The sequence below is a fragment of the Cryptomeria japonica genome, chromosome 2 (genome assembly GCF_030272615.1).
Source record: "Cryptomeria japonica chromosome 2, Sugi_1.0, whole genome shotgun sequence".
Classification (NCBI taxonomy): Eukaryota; Viridiplantae; Streptophyta; class Pinopsida; order Cupressales; family Cupressaceae; genus Cryptomeria; species Cryptomeria japonica.
Window position 1 is genome coordinate 325158205 of NC_081406.1, and position 26285 is coordinate 325184489.

Below are 26285 nucleotides of genomic sequence, written 5' to 3' on the forward strand. Positions count from 1 at the left end.
GTATTTCACAATTTAACACCCAAAAATAGATCACCAAGGCTACTCAAAATCTTGATTTGCCAAACCTTAACCCTCACCATCACTATTAAAACTATACAACTTTTCTTTTTAATATTTATCACATAATTACAAAATTTCCATTACTATGTCTCGACTACTATCACCTACCAGCCAACCTAAGACAAACATACACAAATCCAAAAACAAAAACTTTTAACAATTGAAAGACATGGATTCAACTCTGTGCATTTTATTTTTTCCCCTTCTTCTCCTTTGGTGTTTGCACTAGTCCATTGATCAAATAGTCACTAAGATTGAATGCCAACCTATTCTTGCTTTTTTTGCCTACCTCTTCTTCAAATTGATGAAGAATTTCCATTTCCTAGAGAAACTCCAACAAAGACTCATATCCCACCAGTGCCTTCGTAAAACATTCCTCCTTGTAGCTCTTTTTACTTCACACAATGAACAAACGAAAGCCACCTTTGTTAATGCCAGTTTCTCTCCATTCCCCATACTCAGCTTTGAAATTTTTTCCCCAAAATCATTGTGGTGAGCAATGGCTTTAGCCCAAACAGACACTAATCCTCAACACACTCCCTCATAACCCATTCGACCTCTGCCTTACTCCCCAAATCCAAACTCCAGGCCAGAAACATTGAAACTATATCTGCATTCACTCTATAGTGGTGCTCAATTTGCATTAACTCTTCTCCAAACATGATGTCAACAATCTGAAAAAAATACAAAATCATGGATTTTGAATACCCCTTTTAGCCTCTTCTCTAAGATGTGACCCATCAAGACAAGTTGTTGTTTCACAATGATCAACTTAAAACCAACCTCCATATTGTTAAGTATCCTTCAGAGACCTTTTTTTTTAAAACTCTTTTGTGTGATTTCCATTGATAATGTTCCCCTTAAATCTTGGCATGTATTGGGAAAGGGTTGCCATATTAAATATTACTTGCTTTCATTGTTCCATCACCCATTCAATTTGACCGATTAATTATGCCTTGCTCTCGATGATGGCATACCAAAAATCTCATCACCCAATTCTAAATCTCCAAACTCCTCCCAATATTCTACCATTATTTCATCATTAAATGACACTTCCCATTTGGAGTGTTTATTTGCCGCTTCGTTATCAGTACAAAGGATATGCGATACTTTATATGCTTAAAAAAAAATTAAAATTTTATATATGAGCTTTATAAATATATTCAAATTCCATGCTAAAGCCTCTCCCTCATTACAACATTAACTATAATCAATGAATCTCCTTCCAAATGAATCTTCTCCACATATAATTTATTTACCATTAACACGACTTCAAATGTTCTTTGTGCCTCTGCTTCGTTGTTTGTACCATCGTTGAGTTTTTTTTGCTCCTATTGCTAAGATACTCCCTAATGAATCTCTTGCTGCAAATCTTGTGCCCAAAGGGATAGGATTGCCTCTTGATGCTCCATCATAGTTTACCTTGATCCAAACCTCCTCCAGACTTTCCCACTTCCTACATTGGTTCTTTGAAAACACTAGAATAGCCCAGTAAGGCCCACTAGCAAGCCGAGTTTAGGGATAATAATAAATTAAATATAATATAATTAATTATTTTAGAAGACTAAAGGATTTAGTGAACTCGAATTGATTAAAATGTTTATTGAATAAATTTGAGTAGTCAAATTTAGGGTGTCTATAGTAAGTATAATGACAAAGGTAACATTTAAGCACTTAGTACCAACTGTAATGCCCCTACCCTAGTCGGACTTGTAAAACCTGTTTGACCTTGATTGACTTCCTATGTGGCATTCTTGAATGGTAGGTTAACTGTGATGCAATGTGTAGTTTAGATAATATAAATAATTGTGCATACTTATTATTGTGCTCTTGCATCGATTCTTGTGTAAATGTAATTGTTTCCTAACTCTTGTGATAAATCTCGAGCTAACGCCCTCATTGAATATGTATATGTATATGTATGCTTGCATGAATTCATGGGTGCAGGAGATTGCAGGTACAACACCGCCTAGGGCGAGGTTCATCTTCTTTGGGATTTGCAGGGTTGAGTATACCTCCTTCATCCTTAAAATTCGTATTTGGTGGTCATAAAACTCTCGTCTTTCCTTAGCCATGGTCAGGTGAGCGTCGTGTGTGGTTCGTGGGGCCTCTCTTTTCATTGGATTGCGTGTTGTGTGATTTGGTGGACTTCCTCGGTTTGTGTGCCTTGCGCAGGGTAAGTGGAGTTTGTTATCCTAAGTATTTAATTCAATTTAATGAGGAGATGTACGCATTAGTAATTTAGAAATTTAAAATAGGTAGTTTCTTTTATATGAATAATCGTTAATTTAAAGAGATCGCTTTAATTATAATTGTAGCAAGCTTAAAGTATTTAACTTGAATTAATGCGTTCATTTATGCATTAGTAGTTGAGAAAATTAGAATAAATAGATTTCTTTCTTGAGATTAGTCATTTATTAAAAAGGTCGCTTTATTATGTTGTAGCGAGTTAATTTAATAGTTAATTTTAAAAATAACGAATTTAATGAGTTATGCGTTTTAGAAAGGAAAGATTTAAAGTCATTTGGGAAATAGAAATAAATTAATCATTTTTGCATTTTGGAAGAGTAAGGGTAAATTTTATTAGTTAAAAGAAATTATTATTCTTTTTACTTGTAAAGTTGATATAGTATAAAGGATTGATTTTTGGAAACTTAAATTAACTTAAATACCTTACCCTTGTTAATAGTTCAAAATATAATTGTTGGATAAAGTAATATGGAGAAATTAAAATTAGAATTAAAAAAAAAGAAAAAAGAAATAGAAGCATTTTAATTTTAAATAAGAAAAGCGAATAAGATGTATTGAATAATGGAAAGGAATGGTTTCCATTTTCCATTTTCTTTTATTTTAAAAATAAATGCCTAAATTCGAAATTGAAAATTAGGTCAAAAATGGGGTTTCTCATTTTAACCTAGTTTTTAAAATGTTTTTGGGGGGTTCTCTTTTTGGGATTTTTTTGGAAATGGAGGTGGGAAAAATGTTGGAGAAAATGGAGTTCTTTTGCTTGGAGTTGCAGGTGGAGCTCTCCTTCAAGTCTTGCCCGGAATGCAATATGAGGTAGGATTCCAACCTACCCTTTTATTTATTGTTGAATAAAAAAAAAATACAAATTTGTGTTTGAATGTTCTCCATGAAATGCTGGAAAAATAGAAATGATACTACCCATGAGTGTTCTTAAGATTTAGTTTTCAGTTTTGTTGAAAGCTTGGTTGTTCTTGGATTTAAGATTTGTCATGGTTTCTTGGACTTTTTGAAAGAAGAAAAATCTTCCCCAATCTATTGCTTAAATATTCTGGAAAAAAAATAAGAAAGGATAAAAATATCAAATAAATGGCTATGGCTGTGACTGTGTTTTGGTATTTTTGTATCCATATTTTAAAAAATAAAATAAAATTTGGACTTAGTTTTAAACTGTGATTCTTCCAAAAATAAAGAAGAAACAAAAAAATATATAATATATAAAAAAAGAAGAAACAAAAAAAAAACATATATATTTTGGGGGTTAGGGTTTGGCGGGCGAAGGAGCCGAAGCTCGGCTCGCGCCGCCGCCCCCTCCCCCATTTCCTCCCTACGCCCGTGGCTTCGCAGGGAATCCCTGCATCCACTGTGGTCGCAGGGTAAAACCTGCGACCACAGTGTCCGCAGGGAAACCCTGCGTCCACGGCGGCCCGCAGGGGGAGTCCCTGTGCCTGTAGCAAGGCAGCGAGGGAACTGTGGGGTTTCCGCACCTTCCGGGTTGGAAGGTGGGCCCCACAGTGCCCTCACTTTTATTTTAGTTTATTTTTATTTTTATTTTTATTTATTTAAAAAATAAAATGTTATATTAAATTAAATTAATTAATTTTAATGGCAGCCCTTTTAAATATAGTTTTTCTTTGTTGATAATTATTTTTTTATTAATATATATATATATATATATATTTTAGGTGAGGATTAATATATATATTAATCAAAAAAAATTATATGGAATTCGTACGTTATTTAAATGATATTTTTAAGGAAATTTACATAATATATCGAATAGTAATTAATAACTGGTGATCTTTAATTAACACGGTATTCAGAAAACACATAGTGATTCTATCTGAGCATTCGGAGAACTTAGAAATAGGAATCGAAAATGTTAAAGTATTTAAAGTTCGTCATGGAAATTTTGAAAACTCAACTGATATGCTAACAAGATCATCAGAAACTTAATAATGTGTCGATTGGAAGTTTGGAAGAAAATGATACCTTCTTTTAGTAGAATAAATAGTTTAGTTATTTCTTCCCCGATGATGTGAAATAGATAATGGAAAAGGTGGCAAGTATATTTTATGTTTTTCGCTTGTGTTAAGTACTGGCAAGGCTTAGCTAGGTTTGTTTTTGGACTCTGTCATCTGTTTACTTGTGTTGGTCATGGCTGGGTACGTCCCTAGATAGAGTAGCGTCCGTCATTTGAACCTATAATTGCTTGAAGTGTTCAGTTGGATCCGCTTCAAAAGGGATCATTATGTAAATTTCGACTGAGGTGTCTATTGTATATTGGTTGTGTTCGCCTAAGTGGCAAAGATGTAAAAGACATGTGATTATGAAAATTCCTAACTATATTAAATGTCAGAGGGGTCTTGCAGTTGAGCAGACCCGGAGATGTAGCCCCTTAGGGGTGAACTCCGAGATCATATCTGTGTTATGCGATGTTTTAGCTTCCTTTATTTCATACTTTAAGTTATCATGTATGGTTGTATCTTGTATATGTGTATGGTGGAAATTTAATGAATTTAAATCAAAGTGCATAAAATTATTCATCTTGATAAATGTAGTAATCAGGTTCATTAAACATTGTAAGTATGATTATGGAAAAGAACTTGGTTTATGTTAGTTAAAGGAAATAATGGTGGAAAGAATCTCATTGGATGCCTTTATTGTTTTAGCTTGATATAAGTTGGTAATTTGAACGAATGTGAATGGGAAACAAAGTTAGAATTAATGTTATAAATTCTAAGTTGAAATTTAAAGGATGAACCTCATATGGGTATTACCTTTTTATCTTAGTAAATGAATATCGTCATGTTAGTTGTATGTCACTACTGGAGGAATTTATTTAGTTATTCACGTTTTAATCTTAACAATTAATCCTTAGCAGATCAATTTTATAATTGGGTGAACTCAACTAGCTATCCATATTATAACCCTAATAAATGAATTTCTTTATGATTAGCTAAAATTGAACTGAAAGGGAAGGATTCATTTAGTTGTTTATATCTTAATCATAGCCAAATGTATCTCTTCATATTAACTTTATTTGACTAAAAAGAGTGACACACATTTAGTTAGTTATAATCTAATCCTAATGGAAGAACGTCACTATGAACTTATATTTTAATCTTGAAATGATGAATATCATCTTGCTAACTATATTCTAATTTAAAGGATGAACTCATGTGGTCCTAATACATTTTCATCTTAATGAATTTAGCCCATCTATTAGCATTATTAAAACTTCAATGAATTCTATGGCTACTCACATTTTATCCTTCATAAAAGAACTACGACTCATTAGTTGGTTATGCTTGGATTCAAAAGAAGGAACCTCACTCTATTAATGGAAGTTTAATTCCTTAATGAACGAATCTCATCTTATTAACCAAACTTTTAATATTTAAGAAAGATTTCAAATGTGGGTGGTTATCTTAAAACCAAATGAATGAACTTCAGTATATTAATCGCTTTGATCCTTTTGGGAGGCCTCTTAATGTGATTAGGATTTAAAGTGCAATGAGTAAATAACCTCACAATGGCCTCCTAACCACCCAAAGTAAATGAACGCTTCCTAAAATTCTAAGATGTCATATCATTGAACATATATATAATCATGTCTTATGCATTATCTCGCAATTAAGATATCCAGTTTAATGGATCAAATGACGCAAGTTGAGTTAGGTGTAAGGTTATGTAATCACGTTGGGAAACTCCTTAGGATCATTTAGCCTTCCGTTGTGCTATCTAATTTTTTGTTAACTCTAGTTTATCTTGAGGTTGTAACTTATCAGTAATACTCTTAACTATTATTATAAAAAAATATATATTTACACTCTATTTGAGTGTTTTTAACTTAAACCCTTAGGGGTTTCCTGGCGGGGCATTACACCAACTTCAACGAGAAGGGTGATGGAACCTAAAGTAGGACAATTGAAACCATCATGCACCTTAATCACAACATTAGATTTATCATATGTATCTTGATGAAATTGTTGTGTATAGATATGTTCTTCTATGATAACATTCACTATACATACTAGATCAATGAGCACTCTATGTGAAAGCTTGTCTTTAGTCTTTGCAACAATGTATAATGGTCGATCAGGTGCTTTTATGATATCTCTTGAGCCAAAGGTAATGCAAGGTTCACACTTAGGCTTAGGTTGCTCAATCAAATTCACAACAATTGACTTCATTTGATATATCATCAATAACTATAAAGCCTCTATCATTTTGCTCAACACCATTGGTAAAGTGGGAAGGTAATTGATTAGTAAAGATTTACAAATTTTGATTAGGAGGTGCCATAGATTTGTTTCCTTTACCATTCAAACCATCCACTACTATAGTATTGTAATCAACAAGATCTTCAATTTCATATTTTAAATGAATGTACTTCTCAGTCTCATGCCTGGTTTGACAATGGAATTGGCAGAATACTTTTAGATCAAAAGAAGGTGGCAAAGATTCAAAAAGAGGAGTGAAGTTACGATGCTTGAATTTTGAAGAAAAGCGAGTTGCAATAGGGGTTGTGCTTGTCTTTTGAGAATCAATACGAGTAAAAGAATTGTTGGTATTGATATAGATGAAGTTCTTGTTTTGTTTTCTATTTTTTTGAAATTTTCGATGGGCATCTTCATTCCTATCAACTAGAGTTGAAGATGAAGGTTCATATTGACACACTTGAAGTTGATAATTATGAAGTGTTGTGCATAATTGTGTGAAAGATGTGAAATAAAAAATAAAAGATTATCTCTAATATTTTTTTATAAATTATTAAATGAAAATCATTTGAACACCACCATCAAACACAAGATAAGAAATCTGTGCATGCAAATGTTTATGTCCACCAATGAAATCAATTACTTTTTCCTTAACACCTTGTTTACAATGCACCAAATCAATTAAAGTTATTTGTGGACCACTATGTTTTGAATATGTTGATTAAATGCATTAGTCATTGTTGAAAGGTATCAATTGAATGACCAGGCAAGGAGCAAAACCATTCCAAAGCTTTATGTCTTTAGGATTGAGGAAATAGTTTTGTAAGGAATTTTTTTTTCATATTGGAGATCACTACACGAAGTAGAAATTATTTTGACATGAATGTGAGAGTTACCTTGTCCATTATATTTCTTGAAACGGGGAACCTCAATGTATTGGGGAAGAGGAGTATGAAGAATGTCAATGAAAAATAGGCTAGCGACATAATATGTAGGAATAGTGGATTTGGATTGGGTTATGGTAGCCAATTATTTTGTAAAGATGTAACAGTTTGCAACAAATGGTTTATGGTGGCTTTGGTTGATGAAATTGTTGTGTATAGATATGTTCTTCTGTGATAACATTCACTATACATACTAGATCAATGAGCACTCTACGTGAAAGCTTGTCTTTAATCTTTGCAAAAATGTATAATGGTCGATCAGGTGCTTTTATGATATCTCTTGAGCCAAAGGTAATGCAAGGTTCACACTTAGGCTTAGGTTGCTCAATCAAGTTCACAACAATTGACTTCATTGGATATATCATCAATAACTATAAAGCCTCTATCATTATGCTCAACACCATTGGTAAAGTGGGAAGGTAATTGATTAGTAAAGATTTACAAATTTTGATTAGGAGGTGCCATAGATTTGTTTCCTTTACCATTCAAACCATCCACTACTATAGTATTATAATCAACAAGATCTTCAATTTCATGTTTTAAATGAATGTGCTTCTCAGTCTCATGCCTGGTTTGACAATGGAATTGGCAAAATACTTTTAGATCAAAAGAAGGTGGCAAAGATTCAAAAAGAGGAGTGAAGTTACGATGCTTGAATTTTGAAGAAAAGCGAGTTGCAATAGGGGTTGTGCTTGTCTTTTGAGAATCAATACAAGTAAAAGAATTGTTGGTATTGATCTAGATGAAGTTCTTGTTTTGTTTTCTATTTTTTTGAAATTTTTGATGAGCATCTTCATTCCTATCAACTAGAGTTGAAGATGAAGGTTCATATTGACACACTTGAAGTTGATAATTATGAAGTGTTGTGCATAATTGTGTGAAAGATGTGAAATAAACAATAAAAGATTATCTCTAATATTTTTTTATAAATTATTAAATGAAAATCATTTGAACACCACCATCAAACACAAGATAAGAAATCTGTGCATGCAAATGTTTATGTCCACCAATGAAATCAATTACTTTTTCCTTAACACCTTGTTTACAATGCACCAAATCAATTGAAGTTATTTGTGGACCACTATGTTTTGAATATGTTGATTAAATGCATTAGTCATTGTTGAAAGGTATCAATTGAATGACTAGGCAAGGAGCAAAACCATTCCAAAGCTTTATGTTTTTACGATTGAGGAAATAGTTTTGTAAGGAATTTTTTTTCGTATTGGAGATCACTACACGAAGTAGAAATTATTTTGACATGAATGTGAGAGTTACCTTGTCCATTATATTTCTTGAAACGGGGAACCTCAATGTATTGGGGAAGAGGAGTATGAAGAATGTCAATGAAAAATAGGCTGGCGACATAATATGTAGGAATAGTGGATTTGGATTGGGTTATGGTAGCCAATTATTTTGTAAAGATGTAACAGTTTGCAACAAATGGTTTATGGTGGCTTTGTTGGATGAATTATCTTGAGATGGAGTATTTGACAGTGTATTATGATTGGTAGGTGGAACATTGTGATAGGTAGGTGGAGGAGATGGTTGAGAAACAAATGGAAGATTGGTTGAAGGTGGTGTGTAAGAATATTATTTTATAGGATTCCACACACTGACATGTGTAGCATTACTATTTTGTGTAGTGATAGCCATGATGGAAGATGTGTATTTAGACAAATTAGGTAGAGATGTAGGAATAGGCATGGAAATCTCAACTTGGGTTGGAAGATTGGAATGTTTAGGCACTTGGACACAACTAGCTAATTTAATAATGTTTTCATCCACTATGTGAGCTATACCACGTAACACTTGCATACCATGTTCATCATTTTGAATCAACCTCCTTAAACCTTCAATCAATGGGATTGTCCCTCCACCCAAGTGTTCATGACTCACAAATTGTTGAAGACCTTCCAATTTATTGTCAATCTTCCCTTATTATTCAATAAAAACTTGAGTGGAAGATCATCCTCATCATGAGAAAAATGAAGGAAATGATTCTCAATAATTTTAGGCATTTTAGGTGTTAGATTGAGAGAAGAGGATTCACCCAAGCTCCTATGGAATAGATTAATCAACTTAGGCTCAGTACCCTTAGTGTTAAACCTTGGGAAGCCATAAGTCTATAACTTATTCTCATCGGGATATTGGAATTGGGACAACAGGTGATGAAAATCATACACAAAGAAGGTAAAGCTAATGGAATTGATTTATGCTCACAATGCCTTTTGTACAAATTTAAATGATAGTGCAAATAATAGGAATGAAACAATTCAGTATAGCAATAGAATGATCAATTAAGAACTCAATTAAGCAAAATGGGTTATAAAAATGATATATTACAATAATTAATGTTTCTAAAACTAAAAATGATATATAACTAAACTCAGATTTGAACATCCAAATAGTTGCAAGAAAAAGATGTTCACCAAAATGTAGTGTGTGGAAATGGGATTCACTAGTCTAAACGTCCAAACTAGGAATCAAACCCATTTATATCAACATACATTAGGGAAATAATCGATAGGCCCAACTACAACCCTTGTAAAAGCTAGGCACAATGATTGATTGCTCCCCTTTTTGTGATTCAATATGTTTGGATAAGCTCAAATGAGAAAATTGCGAGAATTAGGTCTAAAGATGCACAAATTGATAGTAATCAACATAAACAGTAAACCATAGAATAAATATGAAAACTCTAAGAACAAATTTAGAAATAGGAATAAAAAAGGAACTCATGTCTGTGATTTGAGCCTAAAAGTATTGGACCATGTGGCTAGGCATCTTATTCCTTAAGGTGTCTAATGCAAATATGGTGAGTAGATTTTAGATCAAGATGTCACACATATTATCTTATTAAATTTTCATCAGACAAGTGTCAAGCATTTCGTACTTTTGAACAATGTCTAGGGTTTTCCGCTTCTTCAAAGTCTAGATCTCTTTGTCTTAGTTTGTACTTTCTAAATTTGGTATCCTTCTTTGTCATACTTGAATCCTGCAATCAAGGGAGAGAGAAAATGGTGTTGGGCTATATAGGGGTTTGCCTTAGTCAAACCCAAGGTTGGAATTAAGCCCACAATAATGACAGATAGGAAAAGAGAGCTTACCCTTGTAGGATAGAGGTTGAAAACCTTAAGGAAATGAAAAATTAAAATGTTATACCTTTGCTTATGAATCTCCTTGCCTTGAAGTCTTCATGAAAGGTTGATGTTTCTGGGTAGAAGATCACACATGCCTTCACATAAACTTGATCATGGATGCCATCTTTAATGCTTAAAAACCTGAATACTTGATCTCTCCTTCATTGCCTTAAGAATTCTTGATTACTTGTTCAATTGAATTGCTTGATGTGAATTGAATTACTTGATGAGAGATGTTTCAAATGAGTGGGTAAGACTTTCTTTTATACTTAACCTCACAAAACATGTTCAAAATTTTGAAGAAGGTTGACATCAAGAGCATTTTAATTTTCCTACTCAACATTTCTTGACCATTAGAGGGTTCAAATTTGGGCCCCTTTTGGTTGGACTAAGGTGCTAGGCACCCTAGTCCAATCCTCCCCAGCTAGAACAGGGTCAGAAAACATGAACAGGGTGTTGAGACCTCAGATTTGGCACCATGTTGAGCAAAATTAGTCAATTTTGGGGGCAAGGAGGGAGAATCACCAAAGTGAGTCCCAAATGAGTATGAAATTGTATGAGATCCATACAATTAATAACACTACAGTTTATATGATCTTTATGCTTACCATTTTGAATTTACCTACATAATTGTTACACAATACATTCTCAACATTTACTTTACATGACTCATGCTTACATATTTATCCTTAGACTACATTTACTCTCACATATTATTTTTCTCTCCTACAATCCCTTGCACTTAACATACACGACCAATTGCAGGGGGAGACTTATTATCACTAACATTCTTATATGATTGAGCTTTTAGGTAGTGAAACATGTTAGATAGAGACTCATCACTTTGTCTAGGTAGAGCTTTGCCACATGATGCAACATTGTCTAATATGCCATACAACAACATTTCACATCACTTTTCATACACACCGATTTTTCTAAACTATTCCTCCTCATTTCATGCTTCTCAATTTCCTATATAGTTAATCAAGTTTATATTTTTGTGCCTATTTCATTAGCAAATACATAAGCTACTTATTACACATTATTTATCTATTTTGCAAGTTTTTATGGAGCATGCATGCTAAGGATGATGAAAATATAGAGACATCTACTAGGGTATATTACTTCATATAGACCCAATATCCTTTATATTCTTGTGTATTTACTTTTGAGCATGTTTGTGAGTACTCCTTTACTTTGAGTTTTGTGATCTTTCACCTACCTCCCTTTATTTACAAACATTCCCATATATTTGTTTATACCTTAAATATGGTCTTTATACATATTGTTGGAATCATTTGCTATTACAACAAAAGCTCAAACTATCAACGCCCAATACAAACACCAGATTTAAACCGACCCACGGGAGGCAATTAAGCCATGTCACAAGTCCCCAAGGAGGTGCTGACTACCAAGTCATTAATCTCCCCCTTAGCACCAACTGAACCTTCAACACCCACTGAAGGGAGACTCGAACCCGTGACCCAAGGCTTTGATACCAATTGTTGGAATCCTTTGTTGTTGCACCAAAATCTCAAACTATTAATGCTCGATACAAATGCCAGATTTAACCCGACCCATGGGAGGCAGTTAAGCCATGTCACGGGTCCCCAAGGAGGTGTTGACCACCAAGTCAACACATATTACCATACATTTTACATTTATTACCTTTCTCGTGTTTGGACATTCATTCCTCACATAGATATTACTGCTTCCTTACCCCAAGTCAATCTTATACCTACATCTCCTTAAATTTTTAAAAATCAAATTCAAATTTGGTCAACTCTAGCCCGTACATGTTTCAAGTAATTATTGCTACGTAGTGACATTTAAATTATCCATTTGGGCATTAATGAATATCTTAAAAATCATAACAGAATTATTATATTTTTTCTAAAGAATTCAAGGAGCATTTATTAGAGGAATACTTTGATTGATGCACTAAAAGGGACAATTTTTACTTCAAAAAATCATCAAAGTAATTTACACACTTACTTGTTGTTTGCCAATATTTAGCACAATTAAGAAGCCATTCTCTCTAAGGGTTGATTTAGGGGAACTTGACCTTAGTGATCTTACAACTTGATTGTAGCAGATTTTTGGATTCAACCGAGTAAGTACTTTTGCATCAACATTTTAGGTCACAATCTCTAAACTATCATCAGGATGAAAGAGAACAATTGAAAGATAACAATTGATTTTTTCTCTTTCAACTGTTCTTTTTCATCTTGATGATGGTTCATGAAGTGTGACTCAAAACATTGATGCAATAGTGCTTACATAATTGAATCAAAAAATCAAATACAATCAATAACATGGACAATGGAAATCTGATAAATCTAATCTTACAACTTCCTTAAAGTATTTTCAAATATTACTAGTCCTTAATGACTAGAAAGAAGTAGAGAATCTAATGAACTTAAGAACATAAACAATTAGTAGGATCAAATTTGTGATCCACAAAATAGATCTATATGTATAAAGCAATCCGAATCAATATATTTGATCTTAAAAAAACAATAACCCTATATATAATCTAAACCATATGACATACCTCCAAACTATCTATTTTCTACTAAAACTATAAATTTCAGTAACACATCAAATTTGTTCACTCACAACTCTGATATTACAACTAAAGACACTCATTCATATTTAATTTCTTCATTCAATATTTAGTTCTTAAATATCCACTTTCACAATCGACTAATCAATCTAAATCAATTTATAAATATGTAATTTAGCCTGGATTGAACTTAAAGAAAAGAGTTATATTTCTTTGCAGACATGATACTAAAGTACACTTTTCAAAATTACTCCTTCATGTGACTTGTACAATACTATTCACTTAGTATCTCGAGCCTCTTAAATAGGGAGGCCTTAAACAAAAAAGAGTCCTTGTGGGTTTTTTTCGTTCTACGAGCTTTAGTGGGCCCTCATGCCCACTCCACCCATCTTCCTAAAACGGCAAGAAAATCCACAATAAAGACAAAAGAATGAAAAGCTCAAAAGATGAGAACTAGATTCACAACTTCAAGGAAAATTACCAAGCTTTTTACCCATCTTCAAATGTCACCATCTAACTAGTACTTTCTATGATTCTCTCTTCAACCATACACAATGCAATGAACAAGAGTTTATTGTCTTCTTTTCTATGGATGGTTGTGACATTAACTTAAACTAACCAACCGTGGGTCTCTATAATTTTTCTTTGAAATTAATCATATAAAATAAATGATTGATTTGTGAGTTTCATTGATTAAAAAATACATAGAATAAGAAATGTCTATACATACCAACAAAAAGTTGCCTTAGAGACAAAGGCTTAAAAATTCAATTAGATTGAATAAGCATCTTTACAGCTCAATTGCACTACTTTCTCTGGAGTCTCTTAAAACCAGAGCAGGATTATAAAAGGAAAAAAAAGTGGGTAGTGGGCAAAACATAAGGTAAAGCAGAATAAGTTCCAACCCACATAAGCGAGGCAAGGAATACACCAAAAACGATTAAAATATGCACTAAATCAATTAAAAAATAAGGTTAACGGAAGCTAACAGCGCCGTTAAGGTTGGTGGACGACACACAGAACAGTAATCGACGTGCATAGAGAGATGGGAGGTAAGAGTGCTGAGGAGGCCTGAGAATGGATACTGAAGTGAAAAAAGCAGATGGGCATGTGGCTTTCCTCAGCAAATGCCTCAAAATCCATTCTTTTTGCTTTTCATGATCGAATCTGCAGTTGAATCACTCTTTTCCTGATGCCTTCGATATTCACCTCCTTAGTTTTGCTCTGTCGGCTTTCTCAAATCCGCCTTAGTGTATCTTTATTCTTAGCTTCTGCTGCTCCTAATCTATGTACCCAAATCCAGTTCACAGGAAAAAACAGAGTCTTTTTCCCTCGCAGGCATATAACTGTCCAGCCAGAGCCAGAGCGACAGCGAGCAGTTGAGTTGCAGGCACTCGGGTGGATTGTGTTGTGTGGGTGAAGTGACGTGAGGCTTCAGGTTCGATCCCGTGGACTGGAATAGGAAGATGGAGCGGTGGGTGTGGGTTGTTATGTGGTTGAGTTTGAGCAGTGGGTGGAAATGGACGCGTGCAAAGGGAATGGGAATGAATTGGGGGACGCGGGCAACACACCCATTGCCGCCAGACATAGTGGTGGGGCTGCTCAAGGACAATGGAATAACCAAGGTGAAGCTGTTCGATGCAGAGAAGCATGCAGTCAGGGCCCTGGCCAACACAGGGATTGAGGTCATGGTGGGTATACCCAACGACCAGCTTCAGGTAATGGCCACGAGTTCTAAGGCTGCTGTCAACTGGGTCGAAAGCAATATCACCGAATTCAAATTAGATGGCGGTGTCAATATCAGGCAAGTTTTATCTTTCCCTCAATGCATTGTTACATGACATTCTCCACTCTTTAAATTGGATGATGGTGTCGGTTTCAGGCAAGTTTTCCCTATACTTAAATGCATTGCTATAAGGCATTCTCCACTCTCTAAAGTTTAAACACGCTTTTTGGGCTGCAATAAATGTCTACCCAGTGAGAAACCTATTGCATAGCTCCAAGCCTACAAGCAGTTTGGTTTTAGGTCCAGTTTTCGCTTATTTCTTTTTGGAGTCCAAGGGGTGAGCCTCTGTTCTTTTGATGGCTGTTAATCTTTAAGAGATTGGCTTTTGGGTTTCATTAGTCCCTTGTGTTCGACAGACTTTTAATTTCACTGCCACCTTCGTCTGTGGGCCTCATTTCTGAGGCTAATTTCCTCTGAAAAAACCTGTCATTTGCATTGGGTTGGCAGACAGTAGATGCCAATATGTACGTTATTCATATTTATCATTTATGCACATATAATATCCAAGTTTAGCTTGCAACGTCGTTATCAAGTGTGGGGATCACAGTTTTTAAGCCTGCGATGCCTTCATGCTGACCTACAAAATTCAGCATTAACATATATGTAATTTTAAACCTCTGCTTTGAAAGTTGAAATTGAAGCTTGGTCTTCATTGCAAACCAACTTCAAGCATTCAACTTTTGAAATTTTTAGGGAAACTTTGGGGTCAACTCCTTAGCCATGGCTAGCCTCGAGGACAAAAAGTTCCCACGTCAGAGTTCATCAAACTGTTTTATATTGTACTCTGAGAGGGAAGTCATAGAAGCATAATGGACTCACATCAACTATGGAATTTGCACACAACGCCATCCAATTGAAATCAGTCCGCATGACCTGTAAGTTTTTGAAGAAACAAGTGACAGCCAACTGGATATTTGACAGTTAAAATTCATTTATTTAGTCAAAACTGTCTCAAAAATTCATCTGGCCACTTTTGTCTTTGAACGCAAACTTCACAGCATCGATGTTACAAATTCACTGCTACAAGGTCAGAGCTAAGCTATGTTGTTGCTTTGATGCCATTTGCATGCGGAATATTGTACTCCTATGCCTATAGCAAATTACTGACTAAAAACTCAAATGATCCAATACTAACTAAAACACAAACTATATTTTCTTTTTTCAAAACATTACATAGAACAACACGTTTGCATGTAGGAGGCATTCACTATTTTTGTATGCAAATAAATGTGTAGATAATCTCACTGCCTTTGAGAAATACCCCAATTGCAAACTTCCATTTTGAAGCACCTAAGGTCTGACAAATTTCAATCTAGAAGGGTCCAAAGGCCTATTGAATGAGCATTGATTTGCTCCAAACTGCAACTGGAAGCAATAGTTACATAAATTATCATTGATCAAATTTTCTATTTAACTCTTCAATAATAAAAGCCTTGCTTTGTCATGTCCCCTTTTTATAATTCTTTTTATTTTCTGATTTCTCTAGAACACACATCGCTGGAATAGCAACTAAAACTTGTAATACAAATGTTGATTGCAATTAACAAGTTGGAAACTTGACAAAAAACCTTAAAATTTAATTTTAAATCACACCAAGGTCTGATTAAAAATTAATATGAAAGCAGCAACGACATTGATCTTATTTTATTGCAAGATGGGGAAAATGATGACAACACTGATATGCAACTTATATGATGATGTAACCTTCCAGAATGTCGGAATGACATTATATATGATTGATATAACCTTCTGATGACAGGTACAACACCTTATATGATTGATGTAACCTTTTAGAATGCTGGAACAACACCTTTAATAAATGGAATAATCTTCGGATGATTAGTTCAGCACCTTATATGACCGATATAACCCTTTAAAATGCTGGAACAACACTCTGTCTGAGTGATATAACCAACTGATGATTGGATGAACACCTTACATGATTGATGCAATGCTGAGGATGATTGCTGGTGGCTGGGAATGATGTAAACCAAATTATAATGGCTCTCAGGACTGGAATTTACTGATTTTATAGAAGTCAAGCAATTTAGATCCAACACTTTTTGATGCATAATAAGTCCCCTAAGTCCTGAAAACCAATGTAGAAACCTTAAAATATGATGAACAATACTTTAGTGACACTGTAGCAGCAACATATAACCTAAGTTACTGGTTTGGGTATGGGTGTGGATAAGGGTATCGGAACCTGGTATGGCGGTACAGCAATTTTTTTCCTTGGGTATTTTATGTTCAAATTTATAAATTAGAATAACAGTGATACTTATAATTGCCGTTTAATTTAATATTTAAATACCTCATATTCATAATTTGCAAAAAATGAAAATTCTCAAGTCTCAAAAGCATCAGTGCTCCAAAATTAAAAGTTACACTCCTTACAAGGACCTGATTATGAGCAACACTTTAGGATAAAAGATGGTCCACTAAACTGCATATTTCAGTAGTGTAAATTATAGTAATTTGCATAGGTTCCCTATTATAGAGGAACTAAAGTCAAGGAAGATGTTATATTCTGGATGGAATATTTTATGTAATTTGATTTATATATAATGACTAGCAACATAATCACTGATTATACAGCTCTGTTGGGGTTGAATGTATGTCTTTGAGTGGTTAGATGCTGAAATGAATCTGCCATGAAGCTGCCAAAAATCTCTTTGTAATATCACGAGACAATGTTAGGTCCACCACTAAACCTTCAACTTGTTTAGACCTTCAAAAATTTAATGAATTGTAGACTTAAATTATGGCACCCACATTTGTTAACACTAGGGAGAATATGAAATGTTGCACTTTAATGCAAATATCCCATGTAATCTCTCAGATATTTTATAATTTTCTGGAATATCTCTCTCTTTTTTTTGAAGAGTTTTTGATTTAAAAATGTATTTTGGGCCCACTGGCCGTGGGTATGCACGTGTAATGTCCCCACTTTGAAATATAATTTAATAATAAATAATATAATAAAATTAAAATACAAAAGAATAAAAATATAAAAAATATAATTAAAGTTTGATTAAAGTTAATGAATGGTCAAAAGGCATGAAATGATAAGTTGCGACTCCCTTAAATATGAGGTATAAAAGGGAGAAGAGAACACATTTGAAGGGGGGAGAATTTGACTCTTTCAAAGGGTGCTAATGGTGAAAGGGTAAGGGTGTGTCTCTTAGCAAAGGGCATACATGATGAACATGTGTGACCTATCCCTCAGATTGAGAGATATAAAGGAAAGGAATCAAAGCATCCATTGACATTACCATCGATCATATTAGAACTATTATTAAATTACAGGCAGTAACATCCTTGTTCTTGGTGGTATGCGTAGGGATGTGCTTAATATGTACGCTTAATATATGAAGCCTGATTATGTTCTTATGCAGATTTTAATAGTAATACTAATACAGACTGCAAAATGTATGACAGTCATACTAAATTTCATATACATTCATAGTACAATGAGATATCAATATATTCAGTCTAAGTACTTAATCAATTCTAATTCTTCCCCCCATAGGGAGAGGCATGGTGTTGTTAGGGAGAGGCGGAGTATATCCATCCCAAAAATAGATGAGCCCCAAGGGTGAATGGACCGATGATCCTGAAATCTGGGCTGCATTACGAGCCCCAAGGGTGAATGGACTAATGTTCCTGAAATCTGAGCTGCATTATGGAGGTGGTGTCATCGCGCCCTAGACAAGTAAATCCCCATCCAAGGTTTAGAATTAGAAGGGATTAAGATTAGAGCTTGAATAAGGACAATATCAGTTGTACTATGAGCAACCATAGTTATTTAATATGTAATTAATCTAGCATAATAAGTAGTAATTTATGTTGCTCTTTAGGAATTGGCAGCCTCTTAATAGGGGACATTACAGCAGGGTTCCTTTTGAGTACTCCCCGGGTACGCCCAGGCTACTCAAGGAGGAACCAGCAAAGGACCGGTACTAGGACCGAACCCAGACATGAACTGGGGTCAAAATAGAAGGACTCAGCAACATAGCATATAACCTTCCAAAGGATGAAAACTTAAACAAATCCCTAGTGACAATGTAGCAGCGACATGCAAACTTAAAAAATGTCTTGAAATTCTCATCAAATCAAGACATTTGTGATCCCCAGATGGAATTATTCCATATTGGAAACAAGGTTTTTCGTCCTTTATTCCAAATGTGGAATTCAAGAGGGTTTTCGTCCTCTTGGACTCCAAACAAACCGAGGTGTAATGTCCCCTTTCTGAAATAGGATTTAATAATAAATAATAATAATAAGATTAAAATAAAAATAAAATAATAATAATATAATCACAATTTAATTAAGTTTAACGGAAGGTCAAGAGGCATGCCCTGAAGAGTGGTGTCTCCCTCAAATGTAAAGATATAAGAGGGAAGAACAAATCATTTGGGAGGGGGGGAGCAGATTTAGATATACATGTATTCATTACACACAGCAGAGTCAGAAATTCTAAGATATCTAATCTACATACAGGAGAATGAAAAGAATGAAAAGAGTTTTTCATACACTAATATGTATCTGGGTATAAACAGCATATCAGGTTGATATAAGACAAACAGCTTACTTGTGCATTATACAAGAATTGGTCAACCCCAATTATGGAACATTACAATTGGTCTTAGAGCACCGTTCCTGTCAGCCTGAGGGACAAAGAATAGTTGATGCAACTTAGCTGAATTCATCTTTGGCTAAAGCCTAATAATTAATAAAGTGCAGCTTAGAGTGTGCAGCAATTTGATGGGCAGACAATGATTAAAGAGCAAGCCTGAACTCTGTCTTGACATAAACTACCAATACAAAGATTAGGCGATTTAATATGTAACAAAGGTGGTGGTAGTTATATGTCAGTAAAAGGTAGCAAAGACAAAAATTAGAAGCAAGCGTATGACGGTGAACAGACTCCAAGAATAATGCAATACAAAGCAGTGGCCAAAACCTTGTGACTGTTGACTAAGACATCGACCTTGAACCCCAATCTGAAGTTGACCGCGATTTTTGGACAAAGGATTGTAATAACTATCTATGTTAATAATACGGTGATCAAATAGCCAACAGCAATTTCATTCTATGGACAGCGATCCATTCTTAAGTATGAATAGCGACCCATAATTATGCACCAATATGTCTATCTTGGGCAGTGATAGCAATACAAAACAGCAGTGTTTTGTGATAATAGACAATCAACTATATTAAGCAGTTGGTTGACTAATTCATTATGTGCAAGACTCATAACTGGAGTACTGATTCATGAAGAGATGTGATGGTAATGTCATTTGTTTGTTAAAAATAAGGGCGACAGCGATTCATAAAAGACAAACTATCCTAAGATCAAACTATCCTTGAAAGGAGCGATCATTCTTAAAGAGAAACAGTTTAATTAACAAAAAGCAATCTGATTTATTAGAGAAAAGACTCAATGTAAAAAGTCACAACCTTTTTTATGAAAAGATACATGGAAGATATAAAAGGTAGATTCAATTAATTTGTTGAAGTGGGTAAGGAGTGCAAGTATGTGGTCTGCATTGTATGAGCAATGAAGATTAAAAGTCATATGCACCAAAGAGAAGAAACAGTGCATATTTAAGAAGACTTGCATGAATAAATTCATGAAGAATTTATAGAAGAATATTGCCTATAAATGAAGGCTTGTCTTGGGCAGATATGAGAGGAACTTCATACCAGATTGTAAAGTAAGATGTGAGCAGCAAGATGGGGTTGGACCCACTTTCTGGCTCCAAATGGCTTATGAGCAGCAAGATGGGGTTAGATCCACTTTCTGGCTCAAAATGGATTATGGGTAGAAAGATGGGGTTAGGCCCTTTTTGGCTCAAAATGGATTGTGGTTAGAAAGATGGGGTTAGGCCCACTTTTTGGTTCAAAATGGGTTATGGGTAAAAAGATGGGTTAGGTCCACTTTTTGGCTCAAAATAGATATGAGCAGCAAGATTGGGGCTAGGCCCACTTTTTGGCTCAAAAAAAGAAGGGATCTAACAACACTTGTATTTGCGTGTATAATTTGTGTCTGCATATATTCATGTGTACACTTTGAGTATTTATGTGTATGCTTCGTGTCTGCATATATTCATGTGTATACTTCGTATTTTTATGTGTATGCTGTGTGTTTGCATATATTCATTTGTATACTTCGTATTTTTATGTGTATGCTCCGTGATTGGTTCATACCTGATATGTTCTAGATATGAGCATTGGTCAACTCCAATTATAGGACATTACACAAGGGTTTTTCGTCTTGGGATGCCAAAACTCAAATGTCAAAGCTCACAATGAAAAATGCCAAAATGAAATCAAGATACCAAATGAGGCTAGGCATCCACTTTGTATAATTTTCCAATTTGTGCTCTTGATTAAATTTCCCTCCAATTAGTGTTTAAGAATATTTTTTAGTTTCTTTTTTTTTTACTATTAAAAAATACTTTTTATTTTAACATATGTTTAAAAACACTTTTAATCAAAATTGTCCAGCCCAATTTAAAATAATATTAAAATTTAGTTCCCTCTCTTTGCCCTTTATCCTACTAGAAATGGAAATAAGGTAGAGGTCTTCTCTATGGCACTATATCCATAAAGAGGAAATGACATGCTTAAATCCAGTACTTTTAAGATTTCATAATATTTAGGGACTACTGAATAGATTCAATTATCAATACCACATGGTTTTAAACCCCTTTTCGTGATTAAAAGGTCTGTGTCCTATTAAATGAAGGCTTTCCAGATTTACAAGTCACCTACTTGCGGGAGTTGACAGTTCATTATGAACTAAGCTTCACAACTGTTGATCGCTTTCAGGAACCATTGGCTATGGTGCTTTCTATTCCCTTTCTTGCACATGCCAACCTCTAGCTGGCCCAGAACTGCTCTTCAAACTGTTGTCAAAAGTTTAGCTGATGACTTGAAATCCCTATCAATCCCAGAGTTGATTAAAAGCTCTTTATTGCCTTTATATTATTCATGTATCCCATTAATTTAAATTCAATCTAATGGTTTATATGCCTCTTTGGCCCCAAGAATATGTTTTATCATTCTTTTAACACTTTGATCCAGTGGCCCCCAAAAAAAAATTGTTACTTTCGAATTACAAGCATGTTCAAAGCATCTTTAAATGTTTCAAAGTCCTTTTTTGGTTGATTTAACTTTGGATCGAACATTGTATAAGCTATTTGAATTGAAAGTTTTTGCAGGGTCAACTTGTGCACTAGTCATGTCATGGAGTTTTATCTGCCATCGATCAGATTTGATCTGACAGCTACATTGCGATTTCGATTCTTCAAAAATTTGAAGTTGTTTAGTCTTTGTTTACTTCCGAGGACACCTTTTAACACCTTTACCACCTTTGATTCAGTTGATTCCAATGATTTTACAATCTCTTTTGGCCCTGTAACTGCCTCGAGCTTTTTCAATTCTCTTAGAATCCAAAAAGGTTATCTAAGCTGCTATTAACTCTGTCTAACAGTTAAAGATTTTTCTTGCTTCCATGGTATATCCCAAAATTGTACACGGCTTGGACTATAGATAAAAAATTTGCCTAGTTACTTGTGAGTTGTTTTTGCAGCCAAGTAAATTACCAATTTACTTGCTAGCCAAGTTTTTGGTGAGTTTTGCTGAATAATCCTGAGTTTTGCCAAGTATGTTTTTGCTGAGTTGATGAATTTAAGTATTTTTTTTCAAGTTTTACCAAGTTGCCAATTCACTGAGTCAAAATTGGCTCCACCGAGTCATGAGTTTTCTAACAATGACTTGGACAATGAAAAAGCTTGTTGATGACCATATCATCCTTGAAGCTTTTACAGGGCTACAATTTTTTCAGTGGGAGTTCAAGTAATATACAAAATAGAGAGATCAGTAAGCTTGTAAGCTGTGAAGAATGAACACAATTGCAAAACTCCCCATGTTTAGCATATAGTCATAAGTAGAAACATTCCGGAATAAAGAGAATCACTCCAGCATTTAAAAAGACAATAAAGAATCCATTTTATAAAGGGGCTTGCTCTCACATGCCTTATATGCTTACTACTTTTTCACAACTAGCCACAGTTTCCAGCTGTTTACATTTTTTTAGAGCACTTGATGAATATCAAGGATGGATTCAAAAGACTTATTTAAGGGTACCAGCAATACATGTCATTCTTAGAGTGGACTAGTAGAAATGATGAACATCAACATGCTTGTATTTTGTTGACATGTGGAAAGTATGAATACATAGTATGCATAGTAACATGATGATTAGCTTATGGGTTGATTTGTTAACCCATTGATCCTCTAAAAGTTGTCAATTAAACAAGCTTCTTACTTGACCAAGAAAAGTCTAAATAATGGAAAGGGGTACATTTGGTATAGCTGCCCCAATACAGATTTGACATTTAATATGTAAGAACCAAAATATTCCCCTAGCTGCTATTAATTCATAACAAGGCTAAGGAAAACTTGATCATCTAATTATCCACTTGCATGATTACTCCTTCACCCTTCAAACATCATGTCAGATCTGAATGTATACACAAGCTAGCCAGTTCTTCGCATAACAATATGCATTTTTTCATTTCTTCCTATTGTTATATTTGAACAGTAATGGAATAGAAACAAGTGATAGGAAATCCAAAATTGTGTGCGAAGATCTTATGGTTGAAGCCGTGAAGTCACTCCTCATCCATACGACATTTGATGAGATTTGCTGCTGCCTCACAACTGCCCTCATAGCAGGTGTACAGGATCTGGGGATGAAGATGAATCCATTCATTTTTCTTACACCAAAACATTGACTTCAATCTAACAACATACCATCCAGTTGTTTCACTCTGCAAATCTTACCCATCATGTATTGAACCCTTACTTCCCTTTTCCTCCATTAAGGTTTATGGTAAAAGATGTGAAATGAGGTAGGACAAAGATGAAATACATTCACAAGTTCAATAAAATAAATAACTTCGCTAAAAACAGCCTTCAGCAAAAGAGTATACCAACCATATAAGCTTCACAATTAACAGAAACCCAGGTATACAAATACTAACAAAGATCTCTCACATAGTTGGACCTATAAAATGTTAGGCTCTTTCAAGAAGGATGAAATCTCATTCACACAATAAAACTGTGGTTGGACATGTGGAAGTGTTGTATTTTTAGCCAGTACAACTTGAGTAGTCTTAGATTCATTTCCCTACTCACAAACCATCTTTCTTGCTGCAACAAGGAGACAGAGAAAATAGATTATATACAAAAAAATAAAGACTATTATATGGTTGCACACGGGTCAAGTTACAAAAATTACACCATAAAAGGGGTGGACTTAGTCACCCATAACGATTTCACAACTTATAAATAGAATCAGGGATGGCAGGACCAATCATGACATCCAAAATGAAATCAACATTTACTTTCATATGAAAATGGTAAGAAATGGTGAAAAGAGGGAAAAGTTTAGTGGCTGAAAATCAGCACCAGCCTTCTGCCAATCCCATGGATTCCTTTGAGCCCTTCTTCCCACTCCTAACTTCTGCTATTAGAAGAATGAATGATGGCACTACCCAAAGTGTGTTGTCTTATCCTTTGCGATTCTTTTTCATCTTTAATAAAAGAGTCAAAATTCTGTTCCTTGTTTATGAGACAATAGGTTGCTATGTGCATGCCTGTACCTATACTTGTGCTTTTTCAAAAACTGTAAATTTGAGTATTTGATTGAATCTGATTTCACAGCTTTCTTTGATTTTCACATGATAGTCTGAGTTCTTTCAGGATGTCATTCCATTATTTAAAATATTTTCCTACAAATTGCATTCAGGTCTTTTCCTCCAATAGAAGAGTACCGAGTTCTGTCAATGAGCATGGTTATGGTCTATGCTTGAATCTCTGCTCTTTGTTTGCATACAGGTCTGTCATACCTTACTTGAAATTAATGCTTGCTTGCAATAATTTCCACCAACCCCCGCTTAACATTCTCCTCACATTTTAATTTCAACTTTGACTTTATACCTGTCGGGCTGTGTATTTTAATAATGTGCACATTCCTTTTAATTAATAGTAAACCCACTTTTCCATGTCAGCACCTAACATGTTCCATAGATATATAGGGGGATATAATATTTAACTATGAGCTTCTTTCAATTATAACAAATCAGTGATCTCCTTTCCTCTTCTTCCAAGCATTGTTTAATGATTTTTCCACCAATCTAGGCTACTCATGCTGTCCTGTCACCTTGCCAAGTCAACCAGTCAATCATTTATGACAATTTCACCCCATCTTAAATGTATTTTGTTTACAGTAATTGGAGACCATTATTGGTAAGGATTCCTCAAAGCATTTTTCACTTCTGGATTGATTGATTCAAAACCCATATAAATATACATCCATTTCAGCTTTCAACTAGTAATGATATGACAATGTAAAAATAGAAATTGTCAGAGTAATTTAGAACATCAAATTATTGCATAAAATTCAAGTGATTCTAATTCATTAAAACCAAAAAATATTATAATTCTTAATTTGGATATGTACAATTTAGTGCAATTATAGGGCATAATAAAACGTTTCATATCAAGTAATGTTCTAATCAAATGGATTAAGAGAGTCAGGCAGCGTAGGGTACAATGACTCGTTAATGAATAATTTTGAAACTGGGTAAAATTGTCCTTTAGGCTATCTTTAAATTTCAGCGATTTCTTTTCTGGAATTATGCATAGAATCTGCCAAGTCTAGTGCTATAATTATATTTTAAGTGCCACCTTACGAAATTTTTTCATCTCCAAGGGCTGTTGGAACACTTTAGTGTTCTTTCTGCTTATTTATCGTTCTTTGTTATTCTTTATATTGACACCCTGACTTCAGTTCATTTTAATGTCTAACTTCTTTTCCTGTTATTTCTGCGTGGAGTAAGAGTTGCTTTGCATCTGTTAATTAAAGGTGGTAAACTGTAGTTTAAAAAGTAGTAATTTTATAGGGTTATACGAAAGGGCCCCAGCCTAAAATGCAAGTAAACATAACAAAGCCAAACATAAGACAAGCAAAAGCCTTCATGAACAAACCACACGGGCATAGCAGGCAAGCTAGCAGAAAACTAACATACAAACTGAAGTAAACACCAACCAAGAGAAGCAACCTAAAAACCAAAAACCCAGACAATCAAGGGAGGGCAGAGATGCCCCAATGACCAACACCTGAAGCCACATCCTTCTCTGACACAGGGTTGAAGAATTGGCTTGTCCAATTGGGAGCTGCAACAACAATCACTTTCAACTTCACATGCTCATAACATGAAGAATTGCCAAGCCTTTCAAAATGCA

At 34.5% G+C, this 26285-nt stretch overlaps 1 protein-coding gene across 1 annotated transcript in view; it reads left to right on the top strand.

Annotated features, from left to right (window-relative positions):
• Positions 1-13944: 13944 nt before the first annotated feature.
• Positions 13945-26285, top strand: part of LOC131027202 (glucan endo-1,3-beta-glucosidase 8) — a 46882-nt gene continuing 34541 nt past the window's right edge. The window contains exon 1 of the mRNA XM_057957202.2: positions 13945-14981. Within this exon, the coding sequence (XP_057813185.1) occupies positions 14644-14981 (338 nt within the window). The 5' untranslated portion in view covers positions 13945-14643. The remainder of the gene's footprint in view (positions 14982-26285) is intronic.